The 25,661-nt window shown below is 45.5% G+C and overlaps 1 protein-coding gene across 2 annotated transcripts; it reads right to left on the minus strand.

Moving 5' to 3' along the window:
- Window positions 1-1,031: 1,031 nt before the first annotated feature.
- NOCT (nocturnin) lies at window positions 1,032-21,027 on the minus strand. Of its 2 annotated transcripts, none has more exons than XM_081091755.1 (3): window positions 20,644-21,027; window positions 3,954-4,223; window positions 1,032-3,003 (listed from the first exon to the last, which is right to left on the minus strand). In XM_081091755.1, exons 1-3 carry the CDS (start codon window positions 20,822-20,824, stop codon window positions 2,168-2,170), a joined length of 1,287 nt encoding a protein of 428 aa, XP_080947881.1. In that variant the 5' UTR covers window positions 20,825-21,027; the 3' UTR covers window positions 1,032-2,167. The 2 variants fall into 2 exon arrangements, with proteins under 2 accessions (XP_080947881.1, XP_080947882.1); XM_081091756.1 differs by lacking the exon at window positions 20,644-21,027 and adding an exon at window positions 10,657-10,724.
- Between the last annotated feature and the right edge of the window lie 4,634 nt (window positions 21,028-25,661).

Below are 25,661 nucleotides of genomic sequence, written 5' to 3' on the forward strand. Positions count from 1 at the left end.
AAAGTTACTCGAGTGTTTTCCTGGGTCTCCATGTATACAGAAAGCATACATGTTATTAAATTTTTCTCCTGTTAATCTTTTATTACAGGGATGTCTCAAACAAGAACCTAAAAGGATAGAGTGAACATTATTTCCCTCCCCTACAGAGCAATAGGCTCTATCCTTCGGCCTAGGTGTGTAGTGGGCTGTACCACCGCAGTTTGTGTAAGTATGATGTTCACATGATGCTGAAACCTGCTAATGACACATTTCTCAGAACATGTCTCTCTCAATAAGTGGCTGGTGACTATTGTTGGATACCTGAAATTCACATATTAGTTTGACTTTCATTCTCATTCAGATTTGTTTACTCAAGGCTGTCATGATCTCTCTTCAGATTGGTGTACTTTGGGGTAGAAAAACAATATTTAATGCCTGTACATATAAGTATTGTAATTAGTGTTGTTTATCAGCAACATGATTACTATTAGTCATGCTAAGATTTGAACCAAAAAGTATGGATGGTCTTTCTGCTTGCCATTCCTTCCAGGTAGCCCCAAGATTTTATGTATACAATGTACTGAGAAACTTCATTTGTTTCACAAGTGGTTCCAAAGCAGAATACTTGGGTGAACCCTTTTGGGAGCTCCAACCTTGGCACTGAGAGATACCATACCACAAAAGCACAGCAAAGATGCCTTCAATGTGCAGCTATAGATCTGCTTTGTTCACTTTTAAAATAAATATCTGTGTGTAAATGAATAGTGTGAACCCACCATGTTAACAGTATTAAAAGATCAAATCACCCTAGCTGGTTTGGCTCAGTGGATAGAGTGTTGGCCTGTGGACTGAAGGGTCCCGGGTTGGATTCCCAGTCAGCGCATATGCCTGAGTTGTGGGCTCGATTCCCAGTGTGGGGCGTGCAGGAGGCAGCCAGCCGATGAATGAATCTCTCTCATCATTGAGGTTTCTATAGCTCCCTTTCTGAAGTCAGTATAAAAGATCAAGTCTACCCCAGATTCTTTTTGGACTAAAAATACAAGATATTAAAGTACTAGTTTCAAAAGACCATTTATTAATTTTAAATATATACAATTCATGGATTAAAATATTCAATTTATTACCCATAGGTTATTTGCTGGGACTTTGTTTAGAAGGGGCTTCACCTTGACCACTTTTTTCCCCTAAGGAAAGAGAATTCCAGGTTATCTTTCCTTTTACATTCTTTCTAGACACTCTGAGCCAGTCACCTGGCTGTCTTAGGAAATTACAATGACAGCCTTGTGAACAGGCTTTCTGGTTGCCCATCTCTGAAAAGAAGGTCCCCCTGACTTTACCAGCCACTGCTCCTAAATAACCCATCGTGAACAGTACATTCCAATACAAATCACTGTGACACTGAGTGGCCACAAATCAAATGTATACCAATAGCATTCCAACAGAAATCTGTAAATGCATAGCAGTGATTAAATGACAAAGACCAACTGGTCATGGAATCTTCAAGAAATAAAATAATGGGGAACATGGAGGCACAGCAAGAATTGTTATGAAGAACTTATCGAGACCAGCTATTTCCACTTAAAACAAACAAAAAAAAAACAAACCCCTGGGGCCTCCAGGCTAAATAGTTCCTTTGTACACTATTTGTACACTATTTTGTTAGACCCCAAATAAAAACATCTTAAAGCCTTAAGAAAATTACTATAAATTACTCTCTAACTTACATTTTGCATGGTTCTTAAATGTTTGTAATGCTATTATTTTCACATGAAGATATAAAAAATAAATACTGCCATGCATATCTTGTTGATACTTAAAACCACAAATAAATAACTTGAAATACTGTCTAGAGGAAATTGTTCCTGCATACTTGTTAATTATGGAAGACAAAGTATTTTTATATAGCGTCATCAAACTGAAAACTTCACAAGACTAATTTAATGCCCTTAATTGATCTAAATTTAATGCTAGGGGAAAGGAGAAAAAAACAAGCCAAAACTGGAGTGCAAAAACCTTTTTCGCTGAAGGGTTTAATGGGAAATGTTTGTTAACTAGTGGGATTCCTTCCCCGAGGCATGCTGGAAACGGAGAGTGAAGTGAGAGAAACTGGGAATCCTTCCTCGGGCAGCGTATCCTGACTTCAGTTTTCCTGAAACATCCCTGGTTAAGACTTGTGATTACAAAGTGTTTATGAAAGTCCATCAGGTTCATTATTAAAGCTGAAGTCACACACTAGAGACAGGTGGTCGGAAGGATAGTTGAAGGATGGGAGCCGACTGGCTCCAATCTGTTCTTCAGTGAGCAAATCCAGAGCTGCCCTCACACTCAGAGAGTGTTTAGAATACCAGATGTAGTCCAGGGTGTGCCGGTACTCCCCCGAGGTCCGGATCTTCCAGGAAGTATACGGAGGTTCTGACTGCCCATCTGGACTCAGCAGCTTATAGGCGCTGCTCAGGTTGAGGCTGGAGGAAGCAAAATTTTTGTAGACGTCCTCTGTTGGCTCTGCATTGAAGTCCCCACAAACAATAAGGGGAATCTTGGCTCCTTGGGTGAGGTTCTGCAGGTTCCGGAGAAGATCACAGCCTTGAGCTGATCGAAACTGCTCCCAGCCGGATCGTGCTTTCAAGTGGGTGACAGCGACGCAGAGCTGTCGACTGGACTCCTTGCACTCTAGGGTCTGTACAATGGCCACCTGGTTGGTTTTCAATGCCATGGCCGTCAGCCTGATATTGGTACTGTGGACTAACTTGAAGCGGTTCTGGAGGAAAAACAAGGCACAGCCATCTGGTCCATTGTTATGTTCTACATCGAGACAGGGTGACCAGGGCTTGGGGAAAAATGTGCCTCGATAGCCCAGTCTGCTGAGGAGTGGCTGGAAGGTGTCAAAATAGTGGTCCACTTCTTGGAGACACAAGATGTCAGGCTGGTAGGCTAGGATTTCTTCTAGGATGAGACACTTCCGCTCTTCCCACTTGAGTGCTTCCACGGGGCACTGTGCGAAGTTGTCTTTTCCTTCCCCGAGAGCTGAAATAAAAAAGCCAGTCGGTTGTCAGCTACTACAGAATCATGATTGTTAAGTTCCTGGGAATCTCCTTGGGTTTTTGATATGACTCAAGACCCTCCCAGGGCTTCCTCCTTCAGGCGCTGTGGGTGATTCTCTGCCTAAACGGCATTAAGTTTTAGCTTTAAACAGTAGTCTTTGCAGTTCTAGGGTTCTAAACTATGTCAGATGAGATAGATAGGTTTAACTCTATATACTAATTTCAACACTGACTATGAATGGATACAGACACCACTCAGAATGAATGGGATCCTAAATAGGCAGCTTTTCCTACTTATGAATGAACAGCTGGAAAAAAACGAATGAACCAAAGATTGGGAAGTCAGCAAGCATGCCCTTTTCTTGGGGAGGAAGGGGCAAAAAAGCAGCCCTTGTTCCTTTTCCTTAAAATTTCAACTGCTACATGAGAGAGAACACTAGGGAAAGTTGATGGAGATGTGAATGGGTGAGAAGATGGCCATAAGAATGACAGGTTCAGCACCACCCACACAGCTCCCATTCCCTGTAGCAAGTTCCATATGTAACCATTCAGGAGACTCAGTTTCTCCCTTGCAAATGCTATCTTAATGCTGTGGACTGAAAGTGGAGACAACAAAAGTTTTGAGGCTGACAAGTGATGGGGTCCTTTAGATTTTCAAGTGATGGGAAGTAGACTTTCATTGTATCTAGATGGCCTACAACATGGAAGGTAAGGAATACGTCTCGAGTTGCTGGAGTTATTAGTGAAAGCCAGAAGACTTGCTTTCCTAACTTGCCCTTCTGGGAGCGGATGCTGCCCTTGTCACCCCATCTTACACCTCCCATTTGCCCACACCTCTTCCCTCCACGTGAGACATCAGTGCACTGGCAAGTGCAGAGGCAGAAAGGCAGTCACCACAAACTTAATGCTCAGGAACAAAAGCATCGGCCTTACCTTGAGCGAGGATGTTCCATTGCATGACCCTTATAGGTGGGTGGCTACTGGGGCAATCTGTCTTCAGATCCACAAAGTCCCTCTGGAACCGGGGAGGTCGACTGTGCAGGACTGCCCTGCATTCCTCAAGCAGCTCTTTAGGATCAATGGGCTCCAGATGTTCTGGGTCAGGTGACTCCAAATACTCTGGGTGCTGGGAGGCAGCGCTGCTGTTCAGTGTCTTGGCAAGAGCACTATAGAGTCTGCTCGTGCCGTTTCCCATGGAACAGGCTGTAGGAGAGGAAAGGAAAGCACAATCACACACTCAGCTCCTTTTCCTGCCTTTCTTCAATTCCCACCCAGCTCAACTAGAAGGGGAAACTTTTCCTGTCCTTAGGAGGAGACCTTAATGTAGGGAAATGGTGCTGTTGGCACAGGTAGATTAAAGGCGTTCCCAGGTTCTACCTTTGTACTGGGACAGGTCATTGAAAATACTATTAAAATTGGTCTCTCAGAACTAAGATAATTCTTACAAGGGAAAAATACCTTGATCTTTATGGCTTCCTCTAACCTACTACTTGTCTTTATAACGTATAAACCCAGTCTTAGAAAAGCATGGCTGAAACAAAATCCCCATTCCTTTTTCTACATAATTTCAAAAACTTGAAAACCAATTTTGTGAAGAGGCAGATGTCAGGAAGCTCATGTTAATCCTGGAGAAGAGACTAGGCTAGTTACAGCAGGCCGCTGCTCCAGCCTGTCATCTACCCAGATCCCTGTGAGGAAGAGAAGCGGCTGGATTAAACCCCTACCTCATTTCGCTTAGATGTCAGCTTTTTGCCGAGCTCTGTGAACCTCACTGAGCAATACAGTGGATAATCTATTATCAATAGCCGTATTTCTTAAAAAACAACAAGAAATCAGAAAAGGGATTGGAGGAGGGAAAGGGACAAGAGACAGTTGCCCACATTTCCTGGGATCCTGGAGGGAGGAAGGGTGAGGCGGCGCAGGTGGCGCACTGCCTGTTGGGCATTTTCCAGTGCTTCCTTTTTAAATCACTAAGGAGAACAGAGCATGGCCTTCAGCTAATTAGCATGAAGGAAGCTGTACCTGTCACTTCACTTGTAAGCAGTGATTGCTCTTTTGGAAATTAACCATTCTTTGTGTTCACTATGGTATAAATTAGGGGCATGTTTTACTTGGAACCACCTCCAATTCTGTGTATGATGAATATTGGAATGGAGGAATTTGAATTTTCCTACCACATCCATATCTTTGCCTTCTTTTGAAAGACACAAAATTTTCTCTATGAAAATACATTGTTTAGCAGGCTGATGGACTGAATCTGAAACTAGCTGTCAGTCATATTCACGGTGACAGATCACAAAAGCAAATTCAAATACTTAGCACCAAATGTCTTTTAAATATCAAGGTCAATAAAGCATGCTCTCTCATTCCTTTTCATCAACTCAAAAGTAATTTTTCCCCCCAATAAAACTATATTAAAGCAAAGAAACACCCTAGTTTCCCCAGCATACATTTAAGTGTACATGCATCAGCAAGCAAGACTTCTTTCTCACACATGCACAGATGGGCACATACACACCTGTTTTCAAACGGATTTGAATATGTTCTTTTTAATCAATCTGCTTGCCTGAGTACATGGGTCCAAAGGAAGAACTTTTCTTCTTGGCTGGCAGAAAACCTTTGAAAATCTTTCTTCTGTACCTCCACGTTTTTTAAAGCAGTTAAGAGTCCTACTAAATGTGGTCAGATCAGCATCACCTCAACTGTAGATCAAAGTGTCACATGGGCCACAGCAAACTCACAGGGCACAGTGGAGTGCTTTCAATGTGAAGCAAACAGCAATACCTGACATCTGTCAGAGGAACTACCAGCTCAATGTAGCTCAGTTACAACAGAATGGTTCTACATCATTTTGATGGCATCATATCTTTGCAAGCTGAGTTTTGGGGTGGTTAACTGATAAAAAGCAAGTATGTGAAAAAGAGGATAAGTGCCCAATTGGAGGAGTTCATGGTTTGCGGAGTTATCTGAAGCCAGAAAAACTGCCCTGAATTACACTTCCTTCTAGAAACTTAGAAAAAACCTCAGATAAAAAGAATATGGTACAGCATAACATCTGTCCAGACAAGGAAAGCTTGCCAGAAAGATGTACCCAGAAAGCAGATCAAAACGGTATCCTATTTGCAAAATGAGTCGAAGGTCATTAAGAAAATGGTAACTGGCCTAAATCAGAATGGGAAAACCCAGAAATGAGGAGATAAAGCATCGGAGAGATAGTGGCAAATATGTGCTTATTTTAGGCAAAGAAGATCCAAAACACACATGAATAACAGGAGTTGTAGTAGCAAGAAATCCAATGCATGAAATGAAACAAAACAAAACACTAAGAACTACAAATCAGTTTCAAACATGCAGGATGAATTAAGTTGTGGAGTTCTAATATATAATATGGTGACTATAGTTAATAAAACTGTTTCATTTGCTCGAAATCTTAAGTGCTCACCACACACACACAAAACGATGTGAGAGGACAGATGTTAATTGGCATGATTGAGGTATTCATTTCACAATGTATACACATAGCAAAACATCACATGGTACACCTTAAATATATGTAATTTTTATTTATTAATTATACCTCAATGAAACTGGAAAAAATGAATAAGAAAAAGTCAGGTTAAAAATGTATCACAGACTTTTTCAATCATCAATGCATAAAGCTTGGTTTTTGTCACTCTGAGAAAAAAAAAGCCAAAAAAAAAAGAAAGCCAAAAAAAAAGCAATACTTGAAACTACATATTGAAATAACATGCCACATACCTGAGAATATTAACCCAGAATAACCAACACCAACTGGACTGTAAAGAAAAAGAGAAAAGTCCCTTGGGCATATAGGCAAAACCAGCAAGTAACTTATAAGAAAACTAATATATGGCTAATCTATATGTGACTGAAGAACTTCCTATCCAGCAAAACCAATACTGACTCTAGGAGACCTTCTTGAGGGAACTACTAGAGCAGGGGCTGGCAAACTACAGCCAGAGTATTTCTGTGCAGTCCCTGAGCTAAGAAGGGTTTTACAGGTTGTTATACACACACACACACACACACACACACACACACACACACACACTGGACACCAGACACTAGCCCACTGGAGATATATCAGTAACCATGCTAAACGTTTTGTCCTCGTGGAGCTTATGTGGTAGTGGGGGAAGACGAGATGACCGTTTGTCATATGGTCGAAGTGCTATGGGGAAAAACAGAGAAAGGGCAAAAGGAATGTTAGTGAGCGGGGAGCTGCTAACTTACACAAGATGCTCAGTGAGGCCTCCCTGAAGGGTGAAATGTGAGCCGAGACTCGAGGTGGTGAGGACATCAGTAAGTCTTACGTAGATCCAGCATAAGAGCACTCTGGGCAGAGGAACAGCAAATGCAAAAGCCCCGAGAAAGGAGCATGCTTGGCAAGGCAACTGCAGTGCCGTAGAGAGACCAGAAGATGAGGTCAGTGAGGACAGGGGAGCAGGTGAAGGGCCTTACCGGCCATCCTCAGGACTTTCTCTAAGATGGGAAACTGGAGAATTCTAGGCAGGAGAGAGGGTCTGATTTACATGAAAAGCCTCACTGGTCCATGTGTTGAAAATACACTACAGTGTCAGGAAACAAGGGCAGACAGAGGAAGCCTCTTAGAGGACAGTTATAATCCAGGCAAGAGACACTGGTAGCTTGGACTAGTGGTAATAGTCAAAGTGGTGGGGTTCTGAGTAAATCTCAACTGGCGACAGCGACTTCTGTTGGTGACCTGGACGTGGTCCATGAGAGCAGTCGTCAAAAGGCCTCCAAAGCTGCTGCCGGACAACGAGAGGGACAGTCGCCAATAGCACCTGTTGGGAGGATGCGGTGAGTTTGCGGAAAACAAGTTTGGCAATTAGCTATGACTGATGTTCCGGAGAGACATGCAAACTGGAAACAAACGGCTGGGAGATGTGAGTGGACAGGACACTAAAGTGAGTTTAGAGAAAAAACGGGTCAGAGGATTGAGCTCTGGGGCAGGCTGGGGAAGATGCGGTAGAAGTCTGCAAAAACGGCCTGGCCAGAGGAGGAGGAGAAGAGCAAGGCAAGTCTGATCTTCCTGGAGACAAAACAGGGTCTCATCCATGAGGTGGTCCTCTCCTGTGTCAGGCGCTACTGGACGGTGCAAAGAAAACAAAGACTGAGAACAGACTTGGATTTGGCAACATGGAAATCGCCAACTTCCGGGATTGGGTGGAGTTGTGGGGAGATGAGGAAATAGCGCAGACAGGAGTATTTTACAGAAAATTTGCCCCCAAAGGGGAGAGATGTGGCTGGAGATGGAGGCAAGAGCATTCTGGGATATTATTCTACCCTTGTTCGTTGGCTGACGGGTGATGGTGGGAGAACGCCACAAAGCAGGACTCTGGCAGGATGTCCTAAGGATGCTGACAAATCCTCTCCCCCAAAGGCAACCATAAACCTGGACAGAGCTGTCAAAACCAGCTGCTTCCGTGCCCTGGGTATGGACCACAGGCATGCAACAAACTGGGAAGCTTATTCCTCAAGGCCGGGAGCTTCAGGTCAGAACGGCGCTCCTCTGAGGCATTCCCCCCACCCCCCCCCACCTCCGCTCTGTGGCACTAGTTCAACTAGGGCAGCAAGGATATGGAATTAAGTTCAAATCTTCCCACAAAGAAAAGCCCAGGCTGTGGTGGCTTCACCGGCCAATCTATCAAACATTTAAATAAATAATACCAATCCTCCACAAACTCCTGTGCGCTGCTTCCCATGCACAGCCGCGATGGAAGACAACTTGGCAGTTTTTTACTAATCTAAGCATCGGTTTAATATATGGCCTAGAACTCATGCGCCTAAGTATTTACATAAGTGAACTGAAAAATCAGGTTCATGCAGATGTTTATAAGCAGTTTTGTTCACAATCGTCAAAATTTGAAGCAACCAAGATGCCCTTCACTGTGCAAGTGGATAAACGACTGTGGTACACCCATACAATGCAACAGTATGCAGTGATACAAAGAAACAAGCTGTTAACTTGCAGGATTCATCCATGCAACATGGGTGTCTCAAATGCATTTCTGATGTAAACCAGGAGGTGCAGGGATCTTTAAGAGGGAATGCAGACTTTGACAAATGAATTAATTCCCAAGCTAGAAAACGAATAACTGAAGTGAACACTATAAAGACTTCAGATACTATTTTTACACTTTTAACACAGCACACCAGGACTTAGGCCCACTTAGGAACCGCAATGTAGTAAGGCCATTTACTTAAACTTGAAAAGAAAGCTGAAGATTATGGGGGACCTTTCTCCCCCTCTCCGATCCTAAGAATGATGCTGGTGACAACTGATTGTCTCTCACCTGTTCTTAAAGATAACATTAACTTTTTTCTTTTTAGGAGTATCAATCATTAAAAAAAATTGTTTCACACATGTCCAATTGCAATATTTCAAGTCATTCTACTGAAGTTTTTATGCCTTAATAGGGGTTGCTATTCAGGGCTTCAAAAAAGATTCAGAATAGCTCACCATCAAAAGCCTGAGGTGAGATAGCACAAATAATTCATCGAGTGGTAAAATTAAGATATTGAAAAATACAAAATCTTGATAAAACCTCTGCTGAAATCTGGCACTCATACTAGCTTCTAGTTCCAATTTTGTGTGTGTTTGGATGTGGGTATTTTCTATTAGACCTCATAACTTATCTGTTTTTTAAAAAAAATATATTTTATTCATTTTTTACAGAGAAGAAGGCAGAGGGATAGAAAGTTAGAAACATCGATGAGAGAGATAGATCAGCTGCCTCCTGCATGCCCCCCACTGGGGATGTGCCCGCAACCAGGGTACATGCCCTTGACTGGAATCGAACCAGGGACCCTTAAGTCCGCAGGCCGATGCTCTATCCACTGAGCCAAACCGGTTCGGCAACTGTTTTTTTTTTGTGGGGTTTTTTTGCCCCAAATTCCTCGCTCCCCTATGCCCCCCGCCTTGAGCCATTCAGGAGAAAAAGTATCAGCCATCATTCCCTATGATATACATTATATAACTTATACAGGCAACAGGTCAGGATAGCTTTATTGCTTATGCGGAGCTGTTCATGTAGCAACACCACTCCATCCCTTGCCACTGCCTAATTCCATAAGCACATTTCCCTATACATTGAGAACTGGATGCATTATTAAGTCACTGCTACTTTACTTTATAGGAATAGAAAACGAACTCTCCTTACCCTTATAATAGTCTTTAAAGACTTGCCAGAGATGATTTAGCATACACGTTACTCTCCGTATTGCCAATCACTGTGGCGCAAAAGCAGACCCCAACACCAGGTCCGAGTGCCGGCCACCAGAGTTTGGAAGCGACCAGGGTTTGGCGATTAGCGTGCCGGATGAGAAAGAACCCCGTCCGCTGACACCCAAACTGACTGGGCCCCCTCCAGGGGCCCTGGCCGCACCGGGAACTCGCCGCGGAGGGACGTCTGTCCCCACGATGTTCTGCAGTTGCCCAGCCATTGCTATTCTCGAGCCTGCCCAAACCATTCAGTCCGTGAATCATTGCTCACCCTTAAGTTGGAGCTTAGCCTCTCAACCCCCGGGCTTGGCAAAGCCGCGAGTTAAAAACCAAAAATTCAACAAAAGTCAAGGTTATCTGGGTACACACCTGGGAAGCTGCGGAGCTGCCCAACCTCGGCCCCAAGGAAACCTCGGCCAGTCAAGTTCACACAAACTGTAAACGACAGACGTCACAGGAAGGCGCCGCCGAGCAGTCCTGCGCTGCCATCTAGTGGCCGCGTGCTGAACCACCGCAGCAAGGGCACAGAGTGGTTCCTGAGTAAATGCGGCCGCCTTCAACACCAGTGAGTGAGAACACTCGCAAGATACCCACTGACATGAAACAGCCTGGATACTGGATATGTGGTTCCTTTTCTTAAAGCTGATTGCAGAAATCAACAGATTCCTAGTCCCCCGCCTGCACAGCTATAAGGACCAAGCCCACGCCTCCCCTCTTACACCTGGCCGGCTTCTCTTAAATCACTCTTGATATGTGAACTACAATTCCTGTCCTTGGCTCATTAGACTGTAAGCTCCACGAGGGCAGGTTCTGTCCACCTTGCTTACCCAGCCAGGCTTCATTTTACGACTGAGTGCAAGGCTGTAAGACATTAATTCCTGGCTGGCCCCTCGAGACTGGATTCTAAGGGCCAACCTAGGAAGAGATTTTTCTGGGAAGGGTCAGATACAGTATTTTAGTCAGTGCCCAGTCTTCAAATGTCTGCTACTGCACCCTGGTGGGCGATGGGCAGGCCTGCCTGGAGTCCTCAGCAATGGAGCATGCTATGGGCGAAAGCCTGGTGGCTCGCACGTCAGCTTTTCTCAGTAAGATCAGGCTACAGCAAGCATGTCAAACTCTTGGCCCATGGGCCGCATGCCTTGTTTATTTGGCCCGTGTTAGCCTTTGAGTTTGACATGCTTGGGCTGCGTTTCAGAGGCAAAACATCCAAACACATGACTCGTTAGGCTGCCTAGCTTCAAATTCCGGCTCCTCTCTTCACTAATAGCATCCCTGAACAACTGATGTACCTCTCTGTGCCTCAGTTCCTTCACCTGGGGATCAGTGCAGCCTACTTCACTGGGCTGCGGTGAGGATCAAGGTAAATGAGCCATGTCCAGCACATCCCAAGTGTCAGCTAAAATGTTAGCTATTCTGTCCTATTTAGTGCAGCTCACGTTCTGGGGCTCAGGAGAAGGCGGCTATCATCAGACAGCCTGCCATGTACCATTCTACTTCCAGGCATTTTCATTCCTCTCCCCAGCAACCCAGCAGAGCTGGTCCTGACTCACCATTTCACAGGTATGCGCCTAGGGTTCAGAGACTGCACAGCTTTCTCCAGGTTGCATAACCAGTGAAGGGCCTGGCGCTGGAGAAGGCTTCCTGCACCTTGGACCGCTCACCTGCATCTCTGCTGGTTCTGAGTTAGGACGACTGGGATGGAGCCTGGCCAGGGGCACACACAGGAGTAAACAGGTCGAATTCCACCGCCTCCTGTGGACGTCACTGCCATCACAGCACACCCACTGGCACGGCACAAAGTGTACAGAGCAGCATCACACCCCGCGTGGCACTGCTAGAGATATCAAGTGAAGGTCAGGACTCTCGGCCTAACGTGTCTAAAAATACAAGCACCTACCACAGCGACAATCCCAACGACCTTTCTTTGCTGGGCAGCAGTCACAGAACAGACAAGAAGTCCAAAGTGCTTTCCAGAGGGGGCTGAGCTGTACCTCCAGTCCTGCCAGATTCATCTAGAAAGTATTACTCCAGAAGAAGAAATGCCTCCAAAAAATGGCCTCGATTGAACGTTTATAGCTGGTGCTGCCATCAGCTGGCTGGCCAATCATCTGCACAAACTGGGCTTTTCTAACATGATGACACTGCAGGGCAGTGTCAGGGGCAGAAGAAACCACAGGCTGCTGTGGGACAATGGCTGTCCACTCGAGCCTCAGGTCTGTGTTAGGGCATGATGCCCACCACTAACATTCCTGAGACACTCAGGGAAATGGCCCACTTTTACAGGTGTAAATGGAAATATGAAAGCTAAAAGGAATGTCATAATATTTCATGCCATGTGAAAATGGTATGAAACTAAAATCTCAGTGTCCATAATAAAGCCGGTGTTACCTGTGGCTGCTCCCACACTGCAATGGCAGGTCTGAGTGGTGGTAACAGAGAGGCCTGGCCTACAAAGCCTGGAATATTGCCTAGTTACCAAAGATAAATTAAATATGGTTCTTCCAAAGGAAGCTTCTAGAAACTCTATGCTGAGTCAACACAAAGGGTGGGAGAAGCTGGGGGGCAACTGTTAGAACAGCTCATTCAAGAATGACAGCTGGGCCCTAGCTGGTTTGGCTCAGTGGATAGAACGTCCGCCTGCAGACCAAAGGGTCCCGGGTTTGATTCCGGTCAAGGGCACATACCTCGGTTGCAGTTTCCTACCCGGCCTAGGCCCTGGTCAGGGCTTGTGCAGGAGGCAACCAATCAATATCACGTCGATATTTGTCTTTCCCTCTTTTCCACTCTCTCTAAAAATCAATGGAAAAATATCCTTGGGTGAGGATTAAAAAAACAGGGAATGACATTTGGTGTGGCTCGGTGGTTGAGCGTGGATCCATGCACCCAGAGGTTGCTGGTTCAATTCCTGGTTAGGCCCTGTTTTGGCTCAGTGGATAGAGCGCTGGCCTGCAGACTGAAGGGTCCCAGATTTGATTCCAGGCAAGGGCACATGCCCAGGTTGAGGGCTCGATTCCCAATAGGGGGTGTGAAGGAGGCAGCGGATCAATGATTTCTCTCTCATCACTGATGTTTCTATCTCTCTCTCCCTCTCTGAAATCAATAAAAATACATTTTTAAAAAAGAAAATCTCACATAATAGACATTGATTCTGATGGAACTTCGGAACAAAAATAAGAAAAATCCATTAGCTTATGAAGATAATCAATACATACTCACAAAGACATTTAAAGTTCTGAGTTTTTGGTAATGAGTATATGTTACTTTTGTGACCTAAAAAACTTTTGTTTAGGCCCTGGCCGGGTAGCTCAGTTGGTTAGAGTGTTATCCCAATACACCAAGCTTGAGGGTTTGATCCCTGGTTAAGGCCCATATAAGAATCAACCAATGAATGCATAAATAAGTGGAACAAACTGATGTTTCTCCCCCAGCCTCTTCCCCCCTTCTCTCTCTCTCAAATCAATAAATAAAAATTTAAAAAAAATTTAAACCATGATAGAAATTAACTGTAGAGTACATATCAGCCAAATCTCAAAAATCTGACCTATAATTTGAAAGATGACATCTTCCTTCTCCATGATGGTTAACATCTATGAAAGCAAAACATTGAGAGGAAATAGAAAGCTATTATATTCAAGGTATCACTAGAATCTACAAAGCAATTTACTCTGCACTCCACACAGGATGAGGCATGGTGAGTCACAGCATATCTGCAGGCTGGCAGCCAGCCTGCCCAAGTACTGGAAGTGCAGAGAGTTAGGGGAAAGGAAGACAGTGGGAGAGGGTGTGACAAGCCTAGGGCACTTCCCAGACATCTACCACAATAGTTCGTTTTGTGTTTTTTTTTTTAAATTTTTATTGATTTTCAGAGAGGAAGGGAGAGGGAGAGAAACATCAACAATGAGAAAGAACCATTGACTGGCTACCTCCTGCACGCTCCCTACTGGGGATCGAGCCCGCAACCCAGGCATGTGCCCTTGACCAGAATCGAACCCAGGACCCTTCATTCCTCAGGCCACTCTATCCACTGAGCCAAACCAGCTAGGGCTACTGCAATAATTCTTTATCAATTTCTTTCTTTCTTTTTTTTTTTAAGCCAGTCAAGTTTAGCAGTGGGGGTATCAATTTCTTTATTGTAATTGGCTGCTGGTAACTTCTAGGCACTCACTTCAATGGACTTCTCATGAAACTAAGAAACTTCATTAGTAAGAAACTTCTAGCAGGTGTCTAAGCCAGGGGTCCTCAAACTTTTTAAACAGGGGGCCAGTTCACTGTCCCTCAGACCGTTGGAGGGCCGGACTATAGTTTAAAAAAAACAAACTATGAACAAATTCCTATGCACACTACACATATCTTATTTTGAAGTAAAAAAACAAAACGGGAACAAATACAATATTTGTATTTGCATGTGGCCCGCGGGCCGTAGTTTGAGACCCCCTGGAGCATTTAGTAAAACAAATGTCCTCCCTGGCTGCTCACCTGGGTTGTCAGTAAGTGCTGTCCACGGGGCTAGTCATCACATGCTCAGGCCCCACTGGCAGACATGAAAACTCAGAAGAACCCAGTTGGGCTCATCCATTTTTTTGGTAGTGGGAGGAGAAAAAAAGGGCTCTACAAAAACAGTCAAAGCTTATGGTAATAATTTTCTTTAGCTTTCTTTCCCCTGGGCACTCCTGCCCATCTCCCTCTCAATGAATTCACAGTGGCTGGTGTGTTCTCAAGTGTTGCTTTGAGACCATTGTAGTAGAGACAAGATGAAAGGGCGAGGGCTATGCCCTCTATCTTACCCTGGATCCTCCATGTTGGGGCAGAGGCCATGTGCTCAGAAGAGTGCCTTCTTTCCGGAAGCCCAGGCCCCTGCTGGCCACGCCCGGGATTTCTTTGAACTAACCAATGACAAGCAAGGGATGTGCGCGCCATAGAGATGACCACATCCTGTGTAACAAGACCCGACTTGCGCCTGGCCAATCGGCAGGGCCCACAGTCAGCTCCCCTCCCCTCACTATTAAAGCCCTGATTTTCTCATGGGTGGCACTCGGTTTCCGGTCGCTGCGTCAGCTGGAGGCCCGGGTCGGGTTAGCTAACTCAATAAAGGACCTTCTGCTTTTGCATCGGACTGGCTCCCTGGCGTGGTTTCTTGGGGATCTTGAATTCTGGGCATAACAAAGAGAGCAGCCACCTAAGATTTAAATGGAGGTCTTACTCCTTCCTTGGAAAGTCAGATTTCCCCTATTCTAAAAATAAATCCAAATTATTTTAACTGTTTTTCGTTAAAGTAGATGGTTCTACTATGGAGCCGAAACCTATGGATGTCATCTATCGAATTTCTATGTATTCAAGTGGTTATCAAGGACCTAAACATTCTGATTCGAGCAGTGACTGCTCACAGCAAAGGCCTCCCTCCCTCCTTTTTCCAAGAAAACAGAATATAATCGCCCCATGCACTTCTGTTTCAGTATACATCACAGAAACCTACATAATACTACATTTACCTACCTAGTCACTCCAAAAGCTGTACAGCTACACTGATCCACTTCCATTGTTAGGGGCAGAAATAGAATATTGGGGACTAAATATAGTTATAAGAAATATTAACCATGCTCTGTTAACCTTGATTGTTGTTCTAAATTAAAGCACATTCTAACCTGGCTGTGGAGTTGTACCTATAATCAACCTTGGAATGCAGTCCATTCTCATTCAAGAACTACCTATCAGGATTTTCTCCCTCCCCCTGTGGGAGTCTGTGCTTGTTTCTCAATAAATCTCTACCTTTTACTATAAAAACAAAAACAAAACAAAAACCTACCTATTATCATGGAAAGATTAACAACCTTGTTTGTTACCCAAACAATGAAGTCCCAACCCAGCCCGCATTGCCGGCTTCCCCAGGCCAATAAGACCATTTGGCTTGCCCATTCTTATTCCTTTTGCCTACTTCCCCATGTAATCTTGGTTCTTGTATCCCTTACAAGCAGATGGCTTATGGGGGGAAGGGACAAAACAAATGTTTACGAAGGACCTACTCCTCTCCCATACTGCTGGCACTATTGGAATAAATGCTCATACTATATGATTCAACCCTATCTCTGCTTCACTGGCTCCAGTAGTGACAGGCAGCCCAGACCCACTGGTTGTCTGGTTTCGCTCCCATAAACACACCAATGCCTTCCTCTTCTAAAAGCCTGCTTTTGTTCAGGTCAATATTCTTCCTCCAGAGTCTCTAGAATTGTATTAGGCCCAAGCTTGGAGGATCTTAACACTTTCTCAGAATCCTCTCCCAGTTTCCTCAAACTGTCCAGTACGAAGTGCCTTTGGGAAGGAGGAGTGGGGGTTAACAGAACTGCTCACATGCCTGTCACTTTCAGGCACCTTGAGGTCTCCTCTCCTTCCTTTCACCAATTGAAAGCAAAGCCATTTCCCCCAAATCCAGCCACTTTTTAGTCAATTACTCTATTTTGTCAATTGCTGCCACAATTAGTCATGAGATACCAGGTAATATTTCGCCATTTAAGTGTACTGTGTTCAACAGTACTGCATTCAAACTCTTCCCATTGAATGTTACAGGAAAATATACCTTAGTTCTTTCACATGGAAGGCAATTCATTTCTGTAGAAGCTTGATAATTACAAGCTTTCCCATTTCTTCCCTCTCCTAAGCAGTCTGCTCACAATTAAGGAACATACTAAATAAAGCTGTCTCCTCAAATGAGCTGGTATTTGCTTTTAAAATTGTACTAAGAAAAAAGTAACACATACCAGTGGTGGAGAAGAGTAATTCCGCCAATGCTCCATTATCTGAGAGGGCACCTGGAGGACAGCATGTAGAAGCCCCCAGATGACTCCTGACTGCATTTCATCTGGGACAGTAACTGTGGCAACTGGTGCTTCTTTATGGGGGATGCTGTCCTTTTAAGAGAAAAGGTAGCAAAACAATGTCCCCTTTAAATTCTAATAGCCTAGCATTTGCTGACTCCAAAGGGGCTGTACTCATCTTTCCAGTAACCTCTGATTGCCAAGGGGCATAAGCTAGGAAGGAGCTGATCATGGAATGGGGTCAAGTGTTGGGACTTACTGCCCCTACCCTACCCCCAAGACTCTCTGAAGAGAACAGCTTTTAGCTCCTTGAAGGCTTCTCTTGCCACATGTCTAAACTTCGGGGCACGTACAAATAACCTGGAGTTTTATTACGGTTGTTATTTTGTTAAGTAATACGGAACCTGGGGCCCAGCAATAATGATCCTGTTTAATAGATCCACAGGAGGCTTCATGAACCTGCATGCTTTGTGGTAGGCAGCAGAGCAAGGACGATGCGCTAGTTACAGAAGGTCACCAGGGAGGACGGACACCTAGGGATGAAGAAGAACTGGTAGAGCAGACATTGGAGATATTCAACACTTTGCCCTTAAGACTTCTCTCCACCTTAGAATGGCAGGTACTAGAGATAAGTGTTGTTATTCAATCCTCACCCTAAGACCTCTCCACCCTATAGTGCCTCAGGTCATGCAGGTGAGTCTCCAGATCTCTTCTCCCCAGGCATGTGGTTGCCCCAGGGGGCTGGAGGAAAGCCCCATTAACTTCCATGCAAGGGCACACGAGACAGGACAGGCCCTGGTAAGTCAATTTGAAGAAGAAAGCAGTTAACTCCCCTCGAGTTTTTAAAAGGAGCCCTAGCCCACTCTGCAGGGCAGCTCTTTGAGCCACTGGCTGCAATTTTCTATTTGAGTGTCCTACTTGGTAAATCTTATCTTCTCAGGGTTTGAGTCTTGGCTCTGAATTCTTTTCTGGGCCAGAAATCAAGTACTGAGGTTGCTGAACCCAGGTGTGGTCTGACCCCACTGGTCAGAGACCTGGAACAGCAGTTTTAAGAGCACCTAATGCTGGTCTGAGGCTCTTCAGAAATATGTTGCAAGGCGCCTCTTCTCTCACCCTGCATCCACGTCTCACGCCACCCCCTGCTCCGGGCTCTTCCCCACACAAAAAGTTTCAATCTTTCAATCCTAACCATGCTTCAAGGCCCATCTCAAATGCACTCCCCCCTCCCCCTTTTTTTTTCAGGGTAAAGCACAAATGCAGTCCCCCAGGTAATACAAATTATGCAGTTGAGTTTCCCACATATGGGAAATCACATAGGTCAGCACACCCCGAGTGCAATGAGCGAGCCTCAACCTGGAAAAGCCATCTTCATGGTCAAGCAACACACTTCTTGAGCCCTTAAGGATGACCTTTGCAGAAAGGGACTCCCTTACCTCCCACACCCTTGTGCCATTTGTAAACCTTTATCTTAATGTAAAAGGTGTTTAATCTCATTAGTTATTTCTTTTTGCAGATTTCAACTGTCTTACTGGGCAGTGAAACCCTTAAAGGCAGACTAAGACTCACATTCTTTTACCTCTAATAATGCGCCTACAGTGCCTGAGACATTTTAAACTTGTGGTAATGAATGGATGATGGAGCAACCAGTGAACCAATGTCCTGACAAGTAGATGAGGGTAAAAGTACATGAAACAGGAAGATTGCCTAGAGTTTGCAGTAACTGTCTACAGTAGTTTTCGGGCCATAATAACTTCTTTCTATGTGAAACAAGGGTGTTTCAGAGGACTTTTTAAAAAGTTCATAAAACACCTTTCTGTGCGAAAAGCCTAACATTCCCAACGTTCTGTGTGACCTGACCATTTTTTCCCCTCAGCTGACAGCACAGCTATGTACATCCGTGTATTGCACAAGCTATCTGCTTCCAGGGTGGACCTACTGACAACTCTACCCTGAGGGGCATGAGCTGGGACACCAACTGGTTTTCTTTTCCTCCTTCCGCCCCAAGCCTAATTACGTTTCTCTTGAAAACTTCCAGCAAGGAAAACACTAACTTATATGGTGCTACGTCTTCTAACAGTTCCTTCAGTGTGCCTCATTCTTACAGAACTGGGAAAAAATACGGAAGGCTGTCAAGTTCACCCCTTCTAAAGAACAACCTACTTTAGAGTCTTAGTTACCAGTTTACCATCTTGACTGTGTAAGGACGCCTCAGCCGGTTAGTGTAGGATTATTCCGCTTCACATTATCCTACGTGTTAGTGTACTCATGGTTAGCGTCGTAATAAATTTGTGTCTTCTTTAGTAATTTTAGTTCAAGAAGGGCTTCAGTAAATAAATAAATACATAAATAAATGCCTCAGCATAACATTTGCCAATAATCTGAATAGAGTTTCAAGTCTTGGCTTCAGTCACATTTTGGATTATCACTTTCATTAATTAAAGAAAGTCACATTGAACATATTCTTCCTGTTTGTCCTTAAATGATTCCAAAACTTTCCGAGCGAAATGTACGTTATTTATAATGTAGGGTGGGCACATAATGTCTCAAACAGCAACAGCCTAACTTGAGCACAACCAAAATACACTTTCAGTGCAAACTGCCATTCTGAAAGAGAAACTTACTCATTTTAAAAGTATGACTAAATTGTATGTATTTTGTGGCCACAGGGATGTGTCCTCAGGTAGAAACTGAGGTGGGAAAAAAAAAGGAAAAGTCCTAGGTATGTGGAGCCTTAAAATTGGCTCTTGGAGAAGGCATCACCTTTACAAGATTGTAACCCAGGTATATAGGACACAGAATGACGCACTAGGAGCTGAAGGCTCAAAAGGAAAAAAAATTACAAAAATCCAAAAAAATGTAAAGCGAGTCATGGTGTGTTACAATGCATTGATACACTTACAAAAACAACAACAAAACCCAAGCCCTAGCTGGTCTGGCTCAGTGGATAGAGCATCAGCCTGCGGACTGAAGGGTCCGGGGTTCGGTTCCAGTCAAGGGCACATGCCGGGTTGCAGGCTCGATCCCCAGTGGGGGGCATGAAGGAGGCAACCTATCAATGATTCTCTCTCATCATTGATGTTTCTATCTCTCTCTCCCTCTCACTTCCTCTCTGAAATCAATTATATATATGTGTGTGTGTGTGTGTGTGTGTACATATATATATATATATAACCAAACAGAACATCGAGGCCCTGCAAGCCACAGGTCAAATAAGTGTAACTTTCAATTATTACCTTTTTTGCATAAAATTTCCATAAGTCGCGGAATAAGAAGTAAAACCAACACAAATCATTTTCGGCTCAGCTAGCGGGGAATGAAAGGGAGGTCCAGGCGAGAAATACTGGAGGCTCGGCACCCAAGGATCACACACAATGAGCCCGAACACAACGTTCCGGACGCAAACCCCAGGCTCGGAAGGCAAGGGGAGAGGCGAGCGGGAGAGGACGCCTTCCCGGCCTGCCCCGCCGCCCGCCCCGCCGCCCGCGGCTCCCATTCATTCCGCGCGGCCGCCGGGCGCGTCCTCCGCCCGGGACCGCCGGCCACTCACCTGTTCGCGAACACAGCGTCGCGGCGCCCGAGGCAGCCGCCAGGAGCCGGGGGGACGCTGGTCCGGGGGCGGCCGCCCGCGGGGACGACTGCCCGCGCGGGCCGGGGCCGGGCCGGCGGCGCAGGCCGGTCGCGTCCCTGAGCAGCAGGGCGGAGCAGAGCCGCCGCGGGCTCTGATACATGCCGGGCGCCGCTGCCAACCACCGCCGCGGCCCCTCGCACGCCCGAGGAGCGGAGCACGGCCGAGACGGGCGGTGAGCAGACTCCGGTCGTCCCTGGGTAGGGACGCTCAGAGCCGGGGAGAGTCCGGGACAGGCGAGCCCGACCGAGAGGCTGGAGCGCGGCTACACCTGCGGCGGCGACGGCGGCGGCACTGCCGACTGTGGACTGCGAGACCAGGAGGTAAGCGGTGAGCCCGCACGCTGACAAAGCGGGCGCTACCAAGTGGGACCCGGGGGGGATGCATGGGGCGGACCCACGCGCGGCCAGGCTGTATTCCAAGAATCGGGGTAATTTTATTTTTAAAGGAAAGATGTTATTATTTGATGGTGGAGAGGAGGCTGTCTGAGGCCTAAGGAGGACTAAGATATCCGATGGAGCGGTTTTAAAGAAATGAGCCTCCCCTCCAGATGGCTGGAATGGAAGCGCCCACAGGCTGGGAGTCCCCAGGCAGTTCCAGGGCTGGGCTCCGGGGCACGTGTGTATCGAGTAGAAGACAGCATCCGTGTGTGCGTGTGAGTGTGAGTGTGAATACAGCAAAGGGCGTATGCTTCCGACTCTTTGGGCGGAATATATTACTTTCAACGAAATTGAGCACGATAAAGCTCCTACTGTGCGTGGGCGATGAATACGGTAGCGTCCCTTTCCCCAAGGTTGCTTTACTCAGGCGAAGGGCAGAAGATCGTAGGAGAAATCAGACCATATCGGTACCACAAGTTGTCATAAATTTGGCGATAGGGGTTATAACGAGCCTGGAGTTCCCAGAAGGCTTATTAGAACAATTGGCATTGGGCCATAACGTGTAAATTTAGAATTTACACGTTTGGGATCTGGGGGAGAGTGGTGGCGATTTATACATGAAGAAAGGAAATAATCACAAAGCCCTGGGTGTGTTGGGGGCAACAACTCTCCCTTTTAGTTATACAGAGTGGAAGCTAAGGAGTAAGAGGACAGATACTTGGGCAGGTTACACTGTGGAAGGCGGAGATTATAATGGACTCCATTTGGTAGGAAATGGTGAGCTGCTGTGTTTTGTGAGTTGGGCAAGGATGTGATTAGGGCCCTGCTTTAATGGAGGTGAGGTATCTCTGGCACATATAAAGAAAGGGTGGACCAGCTGAGATGGAAGATGCTCTAGACTTGCTTCTTGTGCTAGAGGAGAAGGCATGGAAGTAACATCTTAGGTCCCACAGGAAATGATGACTAACCAGGAATGGAAGTGGGGTGAGGGGGAGGGTGCCCAAGACTGGACACCTCTCTGAATTACTTATGAGCTACAAACATTTTCTTGTTGGTTATCCCATAATTTTGCTGATTCTCCTATTTTTTTTTCAGACCTGACTTATATGGGAAGTGACCTCACAGGGTGACCTGATCATAAATTCCTAACTGGGCAGGTCATCGTGGGTTGTCACACCCCAAGCACATAACTTTAAGTAAGAGGGTTACCTTCGCCTTCATCAAGCTCTGTTCATTTTTTCTGTGCATCTAGGTTAACACACCTTTGCAGTAAATTGTAACCACCCTTAAGAGAGCACATCATCTTATTAACTATCCTGTCATCCTATCCTCGCTTTGCTTTTCCCCACCTCCATAATTTCAAATGCATAAAAGAAACTGTTCATCTCTGGAGTATTTACAGTCCTCCTCCCCAGCTTATGTCATCAGTTTGGTTCAAATAAACTCTTATAAAATTCTCTGCAGGTTCAGACCTTCTTACGTCAACATATCTAGTGCCAGAAGGTGTGGATGAGTCAGAGGGCAGGAGATTACAGCTCCTGAAAGGCAAGCTCTTTAGCAAGTCAATAAACCCTTAGTCTCAGTTCCCTTGTTAATAAAACAGGTAGAATCAGACCTTAGTCATTAGAAATAAGAGGCAATAATAAAATAGGCCATAAGAGTGTTTTGCATACCTCATGTTGTATTGGGATTCACAATACAAATTTGAAAGCAAGACCCTCCAAAAGCAAAAGCATTAGGACTTGCTTTATTGCAGTAGTCTGAAACAAACTGCAATATCTCCGAGGTATGCCTGAATAACAAAAGGTTAAGTTAGAATATAAGTGATGGGTTATATGTTTGAAAATACTCATAACAAAGTGTTGGGGAAAAACTGCTAGAAAAATTAAAGTACTGTTCAAATATAAACTGTCATTATTAAAAGGGACTCAAAGAGCATGCCATCCTGAAAGTAGTATTGTGTTTGTATTATATACTAGAGGCATGGATGGCGTCCGGCTGGCCTGACCCCAATCAGGGCGTATCCGGTGGGCCTGTCGATTGGGGCCGATCAGGGCCAGGCTGAGGGAAGGGGCCACGGGTGATTGGCCGGTGGGCCCCGTCCCCAATTGGGGTGGGGGGTGCCAATCAGGGGCCAGTGGCCTGGGGGAGGGGCCATGGGTGGTTGGCTGGCGGGCCCTGCCCCTGAAGGAGTTGGGGGCCGATCTGGAGTGGGGCTGGGAGAGGGGAGTGGCTGCAGGAGGTTGGCTGGCCAGCCCCGCCCCCTATTGGGGTGGCGGGTGTGATCAGGGTTGGGACGTTAAGGAGGAAGGGCTGCAGGCCTATTGTTGTGGGGCAGGCTGATCAGGGGCGGGGCTGGTGTGTGTGTGGGGGGAAAGGGTGGGGGTGTTTGGCTGGCGGTCTGCTCTTGATCAGGATGGGAGAGTCTGATTCAGAGTCTGATCAGGGGCAGGCTGGCAAAGGGGAGGGGCCATGAGGATGGCTGGCTAGCCCCACCCCCTGATCAGGCCGGTTCACTGGCCACAATAGGCGTCATAGCGACTGGTCATTATGGTCATTATGGTCACTGGCTTTTTATATGTATAGATTAAAGCAATCAGAAAAATATGAGTTAAAACTGAATCACTTCAAAAATTTATTCAGTGGCTATTTGTTTAGTACATATTATATCCCAGGCTCTACATAAGAACATACAAAAATGAATTGAACAAAGTCCTTTCACAGTTTAATGGGTGCGGTGTAAACACAAATTCTTATAATCTATATATATAAAAGGCTAATATGCTAAGTGTCCCTCCAACTGTCCAACTAGTTGCTATGATGCGCACTACCAGGGGGCAGACGTGCAACGCAGGAGTTGCCGTGATGCGCACTGGCCATTTACAAAGAAAGGGAACCTTGGACCTGGCGCTGACAAAACAATACTCAGCTTCTCCCAAGTGGGACACGGGCCCTGCCACCACCCTGGAGTGACACCCCACCAAATCGCAGCCAACGCTGCCGAGACCCCATAGTGCAAAATGTGGCCCACAGCCCACCCCACCCCGGAAATGGTCACTGTAGGTAATGACGTCACATAGCAACACCTGGTTTCCTCTCCCTAGCAACTAGCCTCCTTGGAGATTCTTCAGCCCAGGAACACAACTTGCTTTATAGCCAGGTGCAAACATTTTACACTTAAACCAAATATCTGTGAAGCGTTTTCCTGTGCCTCGTCTGATTTGATCCTCACAGAAGTCCTGAAGTAGGTAGATAGGAGACTCGGTAGAATACTATTTTCTTTTCATTATCTGGAAAGTGGAGATTTAGAAAGTTTAGAAATTTGACCCAACCTAAAAGAAGTAAGAAATGGTGGACCTTTGAAAATGACTTCAGGTTTTCTCACTGTGCAGAATTTGGTCAAACACTGCTGCAGTTAAATATTTTACCCTTTGTTCTCTCTGCGTGATCTACAATAATAATCTGCTTTGTGTTGTTATTTACTGCTGTGTTGCTGACAATTACCTGAAAGAGAAGTTGGGGTGCTTCACTAGGCTGGAAAAAGTTTAGCTAAATCAGAAAGCAGGTCTAATTAAGCAAGTTTATTTAATATATATTAAAGGCTAAGTTGACTCCCGCATGCACGATACATATAAAGCTCTTGCTGGTGCCATTCGCACGCGTGTGTTTCGATCTGTCATTGTCGATCATGAATTTGGTTGACACTTCTATTATAGAGAAAATGTAAATAGTGATATTAAAATATTTCTTCTAATTTCCTTTCCCTGTGCACAAAACTGTGCACCGGGCCACTAGTATCTGATAAATATAGAATCATGACACAAGGAAACAGACCAGGAAATGCCTACTTGCCAGGAGAAGTCAGGTGAAGCTTTTTGAACAAGGTGACTTCCAAGCAGAAAGGTATGAGGCAGAGAGAACAGCAAGGCAAAGAAAGGAGGAATGTTCTAGGAACAGTGAGTGCCACCACACCTGATAAGGCTTGAGTGCAGGGGACCCAGAAGGGAGGGGTAGATGAGTCGGGGGCTGTGGGCAAGAAGGAACACATGAATGGTTTTCAGACGAGTTTGGACTTGATTCTGAGGGTTCTGGGGAACCTTTGAAAGACTAAACAGAGCACAGCTGGCGTGGCTCAGTGATTGAGCATCAACCTATGAACCAGGAAGTCACGGTTCGATTCCTGGTCAGGGCACATGTCTGGGTTGTGGGCTCAATCCTTGGTAGAGGGCATGCAGGAGGCAGCTGATTGATGATTTTCTCTCATCGTTGATGTTTCTATCTCCCTCTCCCTCTTCTTTCCTCTCTGAAATCAATAAACATATATTTAAAAAAGAAAAGAAACCTACCCAGGGGATTGTGGTGCACGTTCCCTTCGTCCCTCAGCACTGCTCCTTAAACAAATGAATTGGGTCAATGAAAGCGGCCATGAGATGGGCTTCAGGACTATGAAGGAGACAGAAACCACAGGCGTGAGAAACAGATGAAGTCCAAGGGAGAGAGGAGAGGACTGTCTAGGGATGGCTTGGTGACTGGTGGATAATAGTACCAAACAAGGGAAAC

Source organism: Myotis nattereri (assembly GCF_964212035.1).
Source record: "Myotis nattereri genome assembly, chromosome: 5".
Lineage (NCBI taxonomy): Eukaryota > Metazoa > Chordata > Mammalia > Chiroptera > Vespertilionidae > Myotis > Myotis nattereri.